We start from the raw sequence: 14,999 nt of genomic DNA on the forward strand, positions 1-14,999 counted from the left end.
AAAAAAAAAAAAAACACCATCTTCGCTCAGAAGGAACCAACACTAAATAGTATAGATCAACCGAAAACATTCATTCCTCATATATCATCTGTAGATATGATAATAGCAATCAAGATTACATGAGAAAATTAATTGAAATTTTTTAAACTGGAAGTTAAGTAGGCAACAGAAGAAACCATGAATGGTCATGCATAATGATTTCATTCCTGAGTCTGCCTGCTTAGTAATAAACACGGTGAACAAACCTTATTCTCCATAATATGTAAGGTGTCCTTCCTCAGAAGGAATCTGAGAAACGCCTCCTCTTTTAGCCCTTTGCAACCTTGGTTGAGGATAACCTGCAAAGAACCCAATGAAAGCATTCAACCACTGAGACACAGGAAATGACATCAACACAAGACGTGTTATGACAAATGATTATTCGTGGATATCAACCTCGGCCGATCATGTTTACATGGTTTAGAGTTTTGCCAGCTGATCCACTACCCATATCACCCAATGAAAATGGAGGAGGTTGTTCGCAAAATAGATTGGTTGAGTTCTTTATATTTATCTCTAGTAGAATTCTATGAACTGAATCCGTTCGAACCAAATCGAATACCGAACTACATTTGAGCTAATCAATGTCATTTTCTGAAAGATTAATGGGGCTATTTCACAGAAGCTTTGAGGAGATGAAAATTAGATGTCGTAAGTTAAATTATGGATAAAACACATTGCCCAACTACTAATATTGTACAAAGGAATAGAGGATACATGTCTCCCTCCATCTAATTACAGCTTGTATAGCAAACTTCCAACATATCATCCTTCTTTGTTATCACTTATGAAGGTCATGTAAGCAAACAAATATCATTCTGAAGGCCTCTATAAAGTCCCAACAGCTTCTACTTTAGGAAACCGCGTATATACTAATTCAAGCACTAAGAAAGGATAATATTCTACTATTTTGGATTCCATGATCACTTCCCTTGATGTATGGCCAGATTAAACAATGAATACATTTTAAACACCCAAGTATCGTATTCCTGCCAAGGTCGCCAGCTATGTAATATGAGCAATAAGCAATAATGTGGTTGACCAGGTGCTAACAATTAGGACATGAGAGGATATAAAGTGAGGTAATACAAGAACTTATTAAATGTTTAAACCTCATCAAGTTTCCTTTTTGCTGGTCCTTGCTAATTTTCTCCTCCGTAATTGACATGAGTCCCTGTGAGAACCGGGAAAAAATGTTACAGAACATTATTGAATGCTTCATATGATGTTCAGGTTACAAAAGAAACAAATGTAGCAAACAGAAGTCATCAACAACAAAGCGTTGACCCAAAATAAAACAAGTCAACCTCATCTCAAAAGGATACAAAATTCAACATATTGAAGACTAACCTATGGCATTAAGTATTAACCCTTTGTCTGTATGCAAGTACATGAGGAGAGGGGAGGGAAGGAATCATTTTTCTTCCAAAGTTTTGCTATTTGAAAGGGATCTAGTATGGTTTGGAGGGAAGAAAATGGACAGATTGGACACCATTTCCCTCCAACCCCACTTTTGTAAACAGTGGAAATCCACCACCTTTTTCCTTTCCTGTCAAAATTGTGCCCCACACAAGGCCTAATGTACACCGCCGCATGCCATTTCGCATTACAGCCCCCTTTATCACACAAAAGACCCCAGCTTAGAGTGCTACGCATTATGTGATCACATGGAACAATTTTAATATCATGGAGTCATGTACCAACCAATATTTTTCAGATTTTATATTTTTGTCAAGCACTGCCTGAAATTGCCTCATTTCAAAACCATTTTTAGGCTAGAAATTTGTTAACAAGTAGTCAGGTGAGGTTAGATTTTAGAAAGAAAAAAAAATCAAATCATGAGGTTGTAGATCTAAGAAGCAAAAATCTAAAATTTCAAAATACAATGTGATAGAGAGAGGTTTGAGGAGGATGAGATCACAAAAGGGAAGGATTGGAGGTCAGAAAAGTGAGGGTAGACAAAGAAGAAAGTGGAGGTCGATAAAGGGAGAAAATGGAAGTCAAAGAGGGAGACAGTGGAGATGCAGGCCATAAAGGGGGAAATTGAGCTCTGAAAAAGGTACAAGCGGCAATGTGGCGCCTGCGATGGCCAGGAGATTTGTCCCGAGATAGTGCAGGGAGGTTTGGTTGGTGGTGGTCAAACGGGTAAGGTAGTGAGGAAAGAGATGAAAGTAGCTGGAGTTATTAATGTTGGGTTCCTTTGATTGATGATAACATGTTAATGTGTGCTTTCTTAGTTTAACTTTTCAGGATTTATGGTTAAATCAAGCTTGGATTAAGAAGTGTTGAATCATTGATCACCCAATTGTATTGAGTCCTAGGCGTCATCTAATGTACAAGTTAGAAAGTAAAGTATTTTAAAGTAATAGAAACAGTCAAGACCACTGTTACTTTCACAAGTAACAGTAGCCTGGACCGTTGCCTCAATTCGTAACACTTGAACTCTTTCTTATCTTTCAAAAGTCATTTACATGTCTTATATTTTGAAAGATAACTTTCAGATTTTTACAAGGATTTGGCCTTCTAGAAAAAGTGGTTTAAATAATTATCATTTCAAATTGTTTCCTCTTTGTGCAAATTTGACCCTTTTGTCTTTCATAAAATAGAGATTGCTTTTTGCCATTTTTGTGAAAGCTTGTCATCATGTGACTTGTTTTCCTTCTTTGTTTTACGAAATTGTATGAGCTCTTTTGGATAATTTCAAACACTCTTTCTCTCCTTTGCCTTTTGAATAAGAACCCTCTTTTGTGCAAGTTTGGGAAGTTGTTGAGACTCATCACATGTGATGGTCTTTGACCCTCAAAACCCTAACAACCCCTTGCTCATCCTCTCTATAAAAGGCGTGCCTCATCCTCTCAAAACTCCCAAGACTTTTTCTGAGATTTAATCTAAGTTTGCAAATTGTTTTCAAAAGCTTAAAACCGAGTCTTTACTTTGCAAAACTTTTAAAAGTCTTCAAGTGTTACAATCATGCTCTTTGTTACTTTAATATACTAGACTCTCTCACTTATGAATTGTTGATCTTGTAAAGTTGTCCACCTCAATTCTTTTAAGAATAAGCTAGTGGAAACTTGATCCTTATAACATTCTAAGTTTGTGTGTAGAGTTTAGGACGGAGTAGTCTTCAACTCTTTGGCAACCGGAGTAGGTTGCGAGTTGGCTTGTTCTAGAACGGAGTAGTTCTTGAACTTGTATCACAACCGGAGTAGGTTGTTGTCTTTTTATGGTACAGGTTTTTTAGTAGTCGGAGTAGATCACTAAAATTAATCAATAAAAAGTAGATTGGACGTAGGCACTTGAGTTCTTGCCAAACCAATTCAAAAATCTCGTGTTTGATTTTCTTTGTTTTATCCGCTGCTCTTTATTTCGTTTACTTTGCTTAGCTTAACTTTCAAAATAGATTCCACATCTTTGTCACATTTGGTCTCTTGTACTTAAATCGAGACAAATAGCTACAATCGAAAACATTGTTACTTTCATACTTCAGCAAACATTCATTTTAATACTCGTTTAATCTCTCTATATTATTCGAAGTATTCTCATGTCTCTTATCATTCTACAACTCACTTTAAATTAATAAAGTTGAAGTTAAAATTTTTAAATAGTACCTAATTCACCCCCTCCCCCTCTTAGGTACTTGAATCCTTAAACTCAACAATTGGTATCAGAGCCTCGTGCTCTTGATCGAGGCTAATCGCCTTAGAGTTTGATTCGTGGGTAATGGATTCCGAGAAACACTCCAAGATCCCGGTCTTTACCGGTGTGAATTTTGGATGGTGGAAACTCAAAATGGAACATTACATCAAAAGCATAGACTATCAATGTTGGAACATCATCCAAAATGAACCTCTTGTTATTGAGGAAACCGATATCTTAAACGGTTTTACCAAAACGAAAGAGGAAAGAGATTACAATGAAAATGACTTCAAACTTGCCGAAAAGAACTCCAAAGCAATGTCGATTCTTCAACGTTGTGTTGGTAAGGGGGAAGTTAGTCGAATCTCTGGATGTTCTACGGCAAAATCTATTTGGGATTCCCTTGTACTTGCCTATGAAGGGACATCCCAAGTGAGAAAACACCGTGTTGACCTTCTCATGCAACAATATGAGATATTTAGAATGTCAAAGGACGAGTCCATAAATAGTTTCTCTTCACGTTTTTCTTGTATTATTAATGAGCTTAAGAGTCTAGGAAGAAATTTCGAGTCCGAGGACATCATTCGAAAAATCCTTCGTAGTCTAACCTCTAAGTGGCAACCCAAGGTCACCGCCATAGAGGAAGCTAAAGACTTGTCAACCCTATCTCTTCATGAACTAATGGGATCACTAATGGCTCACGAGTTTAATCTCGACAAGCATTCTAGTGAGTCCTCAAAGGGAAAGAGTCTCGCCCTCACATCCTCTCCAAGTGATGGAGAAGATGAGGAGGAAGACGAGTTTGCTATGTTCTCAAGGAATCTAGCCGGGTTAGTCAATGGTCAAGGAAATAAAAGGTTCACTAATAATTACTCGAAAAAACGCTTTCCTAAGAAACGACCTAACTCCACCGTGGGATGCTTTAAATGTGGTGATAAAACTCACCAAATTAAAGAATGTCCGAAGTGGGATGATATCAAATCAAAGGAAAGAAGAGAAAAGGTTAAAAAGGACTATAAACATAGAGTCATGAGTGCTATTTGGGGAATGTCCGACTCCGAGGAAGATGAGGAACTCGTCGAGGAGGAACTAGAGGCTAAAATGTGTCTTACAAGTCATCTTAAGGACAAAGTCTCAAAACCTCAAAAATCGAACACTTGAGATGCCTCATGGCTAATCCCGATGACTCCGAATCCGATTCCGACAACGAGGTAAATCATCTAAAGGTCAAGGCTAGAACTTACTCCAAAGAGAAAGTATGTAAGCTTCTTGACCAACTTTTTGATAAGTGTCGGTTTCAAAATGATAAGCTTGAGGTAATGCAAAATGAGATTGAGGAAATTGCTCAAGAGAACTTTAATCTTAAAAATGAACTAAAAGCAACAGACAGTGTCACTGTCACCTCTGAGGCTTATGATGAAGTTAAAAGAGTCCACAAGTTGAACAAACATTTGACTAAAGAACTAGAGCGTCTTAGGATGACCCCCACGGACGTCTTTGACCTTGAAAATGTCAACACTACCTTGGTGATGCAAGTTTCCTCTCTGACCAAGGAACGTGATGATCTTTTGAGGGACAAAGATGCTCTCGAAAATGAAGTCTATGACCTTGTGGTTGAGATTGTAGACCTAAGAGAAACAGTGTCTGGGACTGGGACTGTTACTTCTGACAAACATTTAAACAAGTCCAATGAGAAAATTGAATGTTTAGTCAATGAAAACAAGTGTCTAAAAGGTGAGGTAGTTAGTCTCAAGAAAGAAATAGAGATTCTTCATGAGAGGCTTACTTTTCTTCAAAAAGGTATGCCCGAATGTAGCACTTCTAGATCTACTCCTCATCATAGATCCGATGAATTCGTTGATCTAAACAAACGTCTTGATGAGATGACATCTAAATATGAAGAGTCCAAAGAAAAGATCGGATATCTCGTGTCTAAACTCAATAACCACACCCATGACTTCATAGTTGAGAAAAGGTTGTCTTTAGAAAGTGTAAACAATGATGAACTCAAGAGGGAAAAAGAAAAGAATTTGCATCTCCTCTCAAGAGTCAATGACTTGACCAATGAACTTGTCAAAGCTAAAAACATCACTGAAAAATGGGAAGGAAGTCAAACCGTGTTAAACTTTCTCACAAGTCAAACCGAGAGATGTAACAAATTTGCTGGTTTGGGCTTCAAATGGAACAGTCAGACATACTGTTGCATCCAGAAGCCTAAAACCGATTTTAGAAGAAGGAAATACGTGGGTCTTCCCGAGTACATTATTTGCAACTATTGTGGTAAGAATGGTCATGTCTTCAATGCTTGTAGAAAAAGATTTGATGACATTAACAAGAACAACAAAATAATAAAGCAAATATGGATTAGGAAAGACACCGTAAGATATGTTGATCACAAAAGGGGACCCAAATTTGTTTGGGTTCCTAAACTCAAAATCTAATCTTGTGTAGGGCTTGGTGAGAGGCGGCCGCAATTGGTACCTGGATAGTGGATGCTCTCGTCACATGACGGGTGATAGAAGCCAATTCCTCTCACTTAAAGCATACAATGGTGGCACGGTAAGGTTTGGTGACAACAAGAAAGGTGAAGTAATTGGCATTGGAAAGGTTGGTAAGTCACCATTACTTTTTGTCGACAACGTGCGGCTTGTCAAAGGTTTGAAGCATAATCTCCTTAGCATTTCTCAACTTTGTGATAAGGGTAATATTGTAGAATTTAGTGCTAATGTGTGTCGAATAATTGATGCCACTACTAATGAACTAATACTCGAAGGAAGACGTGTCAAAGACATGTACTTAACTAATTTGAACACTCTATCCGGTTATACCATGTCTTGCATGAGTGTAATGAACAATGATCATTGGTTATGGCATAAAATGCTTGGTCATGTTAGTATTAAAACTCTTAATACCCTTAAAAGACTCGACTTAGTTGAAGGCATTCCCAACATGAAGTTTGATTTTGATTTTGATAAAGTATGTGATGAATGTGCTAGAGGCAAACATGTTAGAAGTTCCTTTAAATCCAAAAGAATTGTGAGTACATCTCAACCTTTACAACTTCTACATATCGACTTGTGTGGACCAATGAGAACTAGAAGTAGAGGTGGTAGTCGTTATGTGTGTGTTATTGTTGATGATTACTCTAGGTTTGTTTGGGCACTCTTACTAAGCTCTAAGAATGAGGCATTTAATGAGTTTCTAATTTGGTTAAGAAAGATTCAAAATAAACTTGATTTAAAACTTGTTTCAATAAGAACCGATCATGGAACCGAATTCGAAAACTCATCATTTGGTGCTTATTGTGATGACAATGGTGTAGACCATAACTTCTCGGCTCCTAGAACCCCACAACAAAACGGTGTGGTTGAAAGGATGAATAGGACCCTTGAAGGTACGGCTAGAACAATGTTATTATGTAGTAAGTTGTCTAAGAACTTTTGGGCCGAAGCGGTAAATACCGCTTGTTACATTCATAATCGTGTCATGATAAGGAGTATCTTGAATAAAACTCCCTATGAATTGCTACGTGGAAGAAAACCCAATATTTCATATTTTAGATGTTTTGGAAGCAAATGTTTTGTTTATAACAATGGTAAAAACAACTTGGGTAAGTTCGATCCACGTAGTGATGAAGGAGTATTTATTGGCTACTCCGATCATAGCAAGGCCTATAAAGTTTACAATAAACGAACCATGTTGATTGAAGAAAGCATCCATGTCATTTTTTATGAATCTAGTGTGCTTGGACAGGTACAAAACATGGAAGATGATGATGATGATGATGATGATGAGTTTGAGATTGGTCTTGTTCGAAAGGACTTCGTGTTCGAGGAAGTAGAAGCTCCCAACGCTGATTCACAACAGACACACGGACTGTTACCTTCAAAGGAAGTCTGCAGCTCAGGGCAACACGTAGCACACCTCCTGCTGTTTCCTCTCTGGATGCAACAGACCCAACGATTGTTGCCTCCACCTCCAGAATTGAATCAACCCAAAACAATGCTGATGAAGATCACTCCAAGCAAATGGAAACAGTCACTGTGACTGATGCTGCTGAGGGGGAACAAGAAACCATTGTTCCAAAGAAGTGAAAACATCAAAGCTCCCATCCACTCTCTAATCTCACAGGCGATCTCAACTCGGGAATTCGAACAAGATCATCCCTCAACAATCTCGCTCATCTCAACGAGTATTGTGCCCACAATGCCTTCCTCTCCCAAATTAAACCCGTAAATGTAACAGTCGCTCTGATTGATGCAGATTGGTTGCTTGCCATGCAAGAAGAACTTGATCAATTCAAAAGAAACGAGGTATGGCACTTAGTCCCTAGACCGCCTAATCGTACCGTCATTGGTACTAGGTGGGTCTTTCGCAATAAGTTTGATGACTCGGGAGAAATTGTAAGGAACAAGGCTAGACTAGTGGTGCAAGGTTATAACCAACAAGAAGGTATTGACTATGATGAGACCTATGCACCGGTAGCTAGACTTGAGGCCATACGCTTACTTATAGCTTTTGCGGCTCACAAAGGCATTAAACTCTTCCAAATGGATGTTAAAACCGCTTTCTTAAATGGATATTTGGAAGAAGATGTCTTTGTAGAGCAACCACCGGGTTTTGAGAACAATGATTTGCCTAACCATGTTTTCAAATTAGACAAAGCTCTTTATGATTTAAAACAAGCACCTAGGTGTTGGTATGATAGATTGTCTAAATTTCTTATTGAAAATGATTTTAAAAGAGGCTCCGTTGACAAAAACATTGTTCTTAAAGTCACAGTCAGCTTGAACTGTTGGTTGTACAAGTATATGTTGATGACATTATATTTGGTGCAACAAATGAACTCCTTTACTTATATTTTTCGGAACTAATGAAATCGGAGTTTGAAATGAGCATGATGGGTGAGCTAGGATTTTTCCTTGGCCTCCAATTTAAACAATCAAAGGATGGAATCATGATTCATCAACAAAAGTATATTAAGGAAATGCTTAAGAAATTTGGGATGACAAATGGTAGGTCTCATGATACATCTATGGTAGCCGGGTCCAAATTGGACAAAGATGAACTCGGTAAGAATGTTAGTGAAAAGGTGTATAGAGGTATGATAGGCTCACTTCTCTACTTGACCGCAAGTCGTCCCGACATTCTCTTTATCGTTTGTTTATGTGCTAGGTTCCAAGCAAATCCGAAAGAATCCCATTTTAAAGCCGTTAAACGAATTCTTCGGTATTTGATTGGAACACAAGATCTCTACTTTTGGTATCCCTTACATTGTCCTTTTGATCTCATAGGCTTTTCGGATGCGGACTATGCGGGGTGCACGGTCTATAGAAAGAGCACCTCCGGAATTGCAACATTCTTGGGTCCTTGCTTGATTTCTTGGGGCTCAAAGAAACAAAACACGGTAGCTCTTTCAACGGCCGAAAGCGAGTATGTTAGTGCCGCACATTGTTGTTCTCAACTCCTTTGAGTAAGACAACAACTCTTGGATTTTGGTATTATTTTTGACTCCGTTCCCATAATGTGTGATAATACGAGTGCAATAAATATTTCCAAAAATCCTATTCAACACTCTAAAACCAAACATATCGATATTCGTCATCATTTCATTCGTGATCATGTGGAGAAAGGACATGTTAGACTTATCTTTTGCAAAACCGAAAATCAAATTGCCGACATTTTCACTAAGCCACTTACAAGAGAACATTTTGAGAAATTTAGACTAGAAATTGGGTTAATTAATTGCTTGTGATTTCTAGTGTGAGTCTTGCTAATTTCTCTAATTGATTAAACTAAAATGGACATATGTTATTAAGTGTTCTAGGTGCATTCATATCATTTTTAGACCGAAAATTGACACCATATTCGTGAGTCGATAATCACTCAACCTCATATCTAAATTTACGTTTATATTATGCTATCTTGCTTTTTATTTCGAGTGATCAATTTATTTAATTGGGCCAACCACCTCCACTTGCCTCATTTATTGTTTGGGCCATTTACTCCCTCAACCCACCGTCCTAAACTCCCATAACCCACATATCCTTTCACCTTCCAAACTCCCTCCATCTCACCTACCCATTAAACCCTCCTTTTACCCACCATGATCAAAACCTCATTTAATACCACTATACCCATCAAAACCGTAAAAATGACTACCCCGTCCATCACATCAGACCAACCACCCACCTCACAAACTATGCCATCTCAAAAAGACTCCCATGCCTTTCCTCGACATCAAAACTCATCCACAAATCCATCACCAACCCCTAACCCAGAACCCGTAAGCCCTCATCCAACACCTCTCGCCACTATTTCCCCAACTACGGTCCCATCTAACGACGTTCCAATCTCCACCATGGTTGGGCGTCGAACCCGAGGTGGTCGCAAAAAGAATACTACGGTCTCACATCGAAACTGTGACTGTGGATATAGATGAAAATGAAGAAACTCCGGCTAGTACAACTGAGAATCCGACTATGTCTGCCGATCCCACTCCGACTCCGAAAAAGAAAGTAAATAAAAGAAAGGAGAAAGCTACTTCATCGTCTTTACCCCCTATTTCTGAAAGTGTCGAACAAAGTGAAGTTGAAACCACAACAATCAATCCTCCTGTTGAACCGTCTCTTGAACCCCCTTCCAAAAAATCAAAACCTTCAAAAAAAAAATTGATATACATCTCATCCTCAGATTCTGTGTCCTTGATCTCCAAATGGGATATGGCTAATGTTTGGCAACAACTTGAAAACTTGGATCTCCCTACCTCCATCTACAAAAACTGTGAAAAATTGATGAACCCCAAAGCTATTCACTCCCCTCGAGTTTATCATCAATCTCGGTACGAATCTCCTGCTTTTCATTCCGTCCGAGATATGATTGCTGCTCAAGGTTGGGAAAATCTTCTTGAAATTCGTGAACCTGTGTTTGTAAGTGAAGTGGTTCAGTTTTTCGCGACTGTGCATGTGGACAAGTCCGGTGATTTTCTCACGGCTAAAGTAAATGGTAAACCTCTTAAACTCTTTCAATCTGATTTTGCCACTGCTCTAAATGTTCCACCCGGAGGTTATGACAATCTCCCAGTAGAGACTTGGGTTCCCTTACCATATGCCTCCCTTTATCGGTTGCAAAAGTAGTGTATCCCAAAGTCAGTAACATGTGGACCCGTGAGTAACACCACTATACCCCCTTCTCTTCGCCTAATTTTCAACATACTGTGTCGCTCCCTTTACCCTTCGGGTGATCGGGGTAAATTATCCATAGCTCAACAATACCTCATCTATCACATAGCCACTCACAAAAAGGTCAATCTAATTGGGCTAATGTTCAAACGCTTTGCCCTCATCTCGGCTAAACTCCGAAAACCCTCAAAAAGTGTCCTTCATCTTCCCTATGGTATGTGGTTGTCGGTGGTGCTTAAGGCACAAGGAGTCCTTATTAGCTCTAGTGTGGGATCTTTGGATATGTGTGATACGATGAGTGACGGGCAAATGGGAAAAATGTTGATTAAGGTTGAAAATGATGAACTTATTTCGGTGAAAATCAAAACGGATCCGGAGGGTGGGCCTTCTAGTCATGTTGGCACGGGTAGTAAGAGTGAAGTATTTCAAGCAATTGCGGATTTGAGTGCTTGGGTGAAGCAAGATGCGCTTCAAAAGGATGCGGCTATCTCGGCTCTACTTGCCTCCACCGTGGACATGATTCGTGGAGAAGTAGATATCATTTCCACTCTTGTCTCAACCAAGGAGCACGGTGACGATGGTGTAGCTGACCCGTTGGACGAGGATCCCTTGGGTGAAGAGTCGGATGGTGACCAAGCCTCCTCCCCTTAAACAAACTCCCCTTCCCATATTATCCTTACCTATTTTGTCCCACCTTGTTGCGCCCTTTTCAAACTTTTTTCACTCGTAATATTTTGCTTGGTGGTGTATGTTAAACTTCTTTTAGCCATGGTGAACTATGGTTAAACTATGTTTAAACCGTATGTTTGTGTTGACCTTGTTATCTTGTCACGTTTATATGTGTCTTTTTGTGTTTTCTTATGTATGCTTGCTCTTAAATGCTTTTGACATCCCTGCCCTTTTTGATGATGTCAAGAGCGGGAAAAGGTAAACTCATGCTTTTAATCTCTTTGCATATTGATTAACCCATAACTGGGCCTAACCTTCACAACTTTTGCTCTTGTTTTGGGGCAATGTAAACTTGCCATGGTAAGTTTGATCTAAGTTCTTGCTCAATAAGGTAATATAGTTCCTTCTTTCATATGATCTTGCTTGATTAAAATCTTGAAATAAGGTGTTTACATTGCTTACATTCGTTTTAGGGCTTGTCATCATCAAAGGGGGAATTTGTTGGGTTCCTTTGATTGATGATAACATGCCCATTTAATGTGTGCTTTTTTAGTTTACCTTTTCAGGATTTATGGTTAAATCAAGCTTGGATTAAGAAGTGTTGAATCATTGATCACCCAATTGTATTGAGTCCTAGGCGTCATCTAATGTACAAGTTAGAAAGTAAAGTATTTTAAAGTAATAGAAACAGTCAAGACCACTGTTACTTTCACAAGTAACAGCAGCCTGGACCGTTGCCTCAATTCGTAACACTTGAACTCTTTCTTATCTTTCAAAAGTCATTTACGTGTCTTATATTTTGAAAGATAACTTTCAGATTTTTACAAGGATTTGGCCTTCTAGAAAAAGTGGTTTAAATAATTATCATTTCAAATTGTTTCCTCTTTGTGCAAATTTGACCCTTTTGTCTTTCATAAAATAGAGATTGCTTTTTGCCATTTTTGTGAAAGCTTGTCATCATGTGACTTGTTTTCCCTTCTTTGTTTTCTGAAATTGTATGAGCTCTTTTGGATAATTTCAAACACTCTTTCTCTCCTTTGCCTTTTGAATAAGAACCCTCTTTTGTGCAAGTTTGGGAAGTTGTTGAGACTCATCACATGTGATGGTCTTTGACCCTCAAAACCCTAACAACCCCTTGCTCATCCTCTCTATAAAAGGCGTGCCTCATCCTCTCAAAACTCCAAGACTTTTTCTGAGATTTAATCTAAGTTTGCAAATTGTTTTCAAAAGCTTAAAACCGAGTCTTTACTTTGCAAAACTTTTAAAAGTCTTCAAGTGTTACAATCATGCTCTTTGTTACTTTAATATACTAGACTCTCTCACTTATGAATTGTTGATCTTGTAAAGTTGTCCACCTCAATTCTTTTAAGAATAAGCTAGTGGAAACTTGATCCTTATAACATTCTAAGTTTGTGTGTAGAGTTTAGGACGGAGTAGTCTTCAACTCTTTGGCAACCGGAGTAGGTTGCGAGTTGGCTTGTTCTAGAACGGAGTAGTTCTTGAACTTGTATCACAACCGGAGTAGGTTGTTGGTCTTTTTTATTGTACGGGTTTTTAGTAGTCGGAGTAGATCACTAAAATTAATCAATAAAAAGTAGATTGGACGTAGGCACTTGAGTTCTTGCCGAACCAATTTAAAAATCTCGTGTTTGATTTTCTTTGTTTTATTCCGCTGCTCTTTATTTCGTTTACTTTGCTTTGCTTAACTTTCGAAGTAACAGTTCCACATACTGTCACATTTGGTCACATTTGGTCTGGGCTCCGTAAACTGAGACAAATAGCTACAGTCAGAACAGTTGTTACTTTCATACTTAAGCAAACATTCATTTTAATACTCCTTTAATCTCTCTATATTATTCGAAGTATTCTCATGTCTCTTATCATTCTAGAACTCACTTTAAATTAATAAAGTTGAAGTTAAAATTTTTAAATAGTACTTAATTCACCCCCTCCCCCTCTTAGGTACTTGAATCCATAAACTCAACAATTAATGTTTATATTTTATAACATCAATTATGAGAATTTAGTTGCTGAAGTAACGACATATTAGGCACTAATCTCACCCCCTCCCCCTCTTTTATATACCGATTTACTAAATCATATACTCCCTCCACATCTATATGTTCCTCCCATTTGATTTGGGCAAGGTTCTTAAGAAAATGGATTACTCGTGTCTTATTAAACCAAACCCATCTTATATTAGGCATTAATCTCACACCCTCCACACCACCAGCCCACCACCACCACCACGCTTCCACCGTACCTCCACCGCCCTTCTATCACCACCACCACCAAACTCGCCTGACCACACCCAACTACACCCCACCAAGCACTAGCAATGCCGCTGTCGCACCGACAACTACGTCGGCATAAATGACAACCACCCTCTTAAGCGACTGAGGTCGGACAACACCATGGTAATAGTAGATTTCAAAAATAACGTTCACATCTTTATAGATCTGAGTTGAGGTCACAATTGAAGATGGAATTTTTCCGTTCGCGGTGGTGTATAAGCCACCGCCGCCACCCTACTCTACCCAGTCGTCGTCATCCTCCCACCTTGTAGTCTAGGTTAGCCGTCTTCCTTCCTCATCGTGGTTTTCTAGAGTTTGGGTATGGTGGTTATTAAGGTGGGATGGGGCTTCGATTAGGGAATGTGGTGGTACGATGATGGTATGGATGGAGTTGTCGGCAATAGTGAACTGGGGAGTCTTCGGCGCTGCGCCCCAATGGTCTGGTGGTAGTAAGTAATGGTGGCTCGTAAGGTAAGTGTGTGTGTGTGTGTGGTGGGGTGGGGGAGCAGGAGGGTGGGTGGGGGTTGTGGTGGTTGGCCGGTGGGAGAGCTGGAGGTGTTGGGGGGAGGGTTAGGAGGAGTTAGGATAAGTATAATTAGAATGCGAACTAAATATTGTTTTGCTAATATGTGTAATTTAGGGTGATACGTTGGTGTTTTAGTCCCTTAATGTTAAAAAAGGCTACACATACACAAGGTGCATGGAAAACTCCATACACAACCAATGACATCGCAACACATGGCAAATTAGAGTTAACATCTATTGGTTAGTAATTTACTATATTTAGATCAAAAATGTTGTTGGTGAGACTCGAACCCATGACCTCGACCTCTTGTTGCACATACACTTGTTAATTACCATTGTGACACATCCATCTCTTTGCCATATATGTATCTATTTTGTTATTTGTATGTTAAAATCCGACTTAGAATAATATTTACTTATAATAATTATTAAATATATACTTCTAGCTTATATTTAATGTAATGTATTTACTGAGTTAGTTACGTATACTTGAAAAAATTGAACAAAATATTTTATTTATTTATGGTAATTATCATCTGTACCTTTAGTTTATATTTAACTAGGTTTGGTGCCCGGCCCCACCGGGCTACCTAAATTTTATTTTTTTATGAAATATAATTGCGTTAGTATTCTTTAACACATACATTTACGATTT

The 14,999-nt window shown here is 38.6% G+C and overlaps 1 protein-coding gene across 1 annotated transcript in view; it reads right to left on the reverse strand.

Moving 5' to 3' along the window:
* Nucleotides 1-54: 54 nt before the first annotated feature.
* The window catches only part of LOC141623784 (uncharacterized), a 32,070-nt gene continuing 17,125 nt past the window's right edge, over nt 55-14,999 (reverse strand). The window contains exons 12-13 of the mRNA XM_074439935.1: nt 1,152-1,213; nt 55-338 (exon numbers count right to left, since the gene is read on the reverse strand). Coding sequence (XP_074296036.1) covers nt 308-338; nt 1,152-1,213 — 93 coding nt within the window. The 3' untranslated portion in view covers nt 55-307. The remainder of the gene's footprint in view (nt 339-1,151; nt 1,214-14,999) is intronic.

The sequence above is a fragment of the Silene latifolia genome, chromosome X, assembly GCF_048544455.1.
Source record: "Silene latifolia isolate original U9 population chromosome X, ASM4854445v1, whole genome shotgun sequence".
Taxonomy (NCBI): Eukaryota; Viridiplantae; Streptophyta; class Magnoliopsida; order Caryophyllales; family Caryophyllaceae; genus Silene; species Silene latifolia.